This window comes from Frankliniella occidentalis, unplaced genomic scaffold (assembly GCF_000697945.3).
Source record: "Frankliniella occidentalis isolate FOCC.00 unplaced genomic scaffold, Focc_3.1 Scaffold60, whole genome shotgun sequence".
Lineage (NCBI taxonomy): Eukaryota > Metazoa > Arthropoda > Insecta > Thysanoptera > Thripidae > Frankliniella > Frankliniella occidentalis.
This window is the reverse complement of record NW_026267190.1, coordinates 1,326,248-1,326,654: the sequence shown is the minus strand read 5'-3', so window position 1 is coordinate 1,326,654 and position 407 is coordinate 1,326,248. Positions and strand designations below refer to the sequence as shown.

Sequence of the window (407 nt, the reverse complement as noted above, 5' to 3'; positions counted from 1 at the left end):
GTTGACTTAGAATCCCATATAATTTGTTGTATTCATCTTACTCAGGGTTATCAGTCACTGATTTCAATTGGCTTGGTGAGATGATTCTAATCTCATAGAAGATTTTTTTTTTCTTTTCTGCAAAGAAGTGCAAGTCTCATGAGTAAGAGTAGGAGATTAATATGTATTTGGAACTCTGGTCGTTTATTGATTGTTGAGAGTCTGTGTAGCCATTTGTTTTTTGTTCTAGTACGTATTATCGTTATCACAATCATTGTGTAATTTCAGCAGCGTGGGCTCGTTCAGTTTATTCTTGGCTCACTTCACTTTTGATCTTGGTCAAACGCAAACACTGCGATGAAGACCAGAGAACTGTATCAAACCATGTAAACTGTTAACTGTTCCATATCTTCACGCTCTGATGATGA

At 36.4% G+C, this 407-nt stretch overlaps 1 protein-coding gene across 1 annotated transcript in view; it reads left to right on the top strand.

Annotated features, from left to right (window-relative positions):
- The window catches only part of LOC127748689 (uncharacterized PE-PGRS family protein PE_PGRS24-like), a 7,344-nt gene extending 7,260 nt beyond the window's left edge, over positions 1–84 (top strand). The window contains exon 3 of the mRNA XM_052267868.1: positions 46–84. Coding sequence (XP_052123828.1) covers positions 46–84 — 39 coding nt within the window. The remainder of the gene's footprint in view (positions 1–45) is intronic.
- Positions 85–407: the final 323 nt, after the last annotated feature.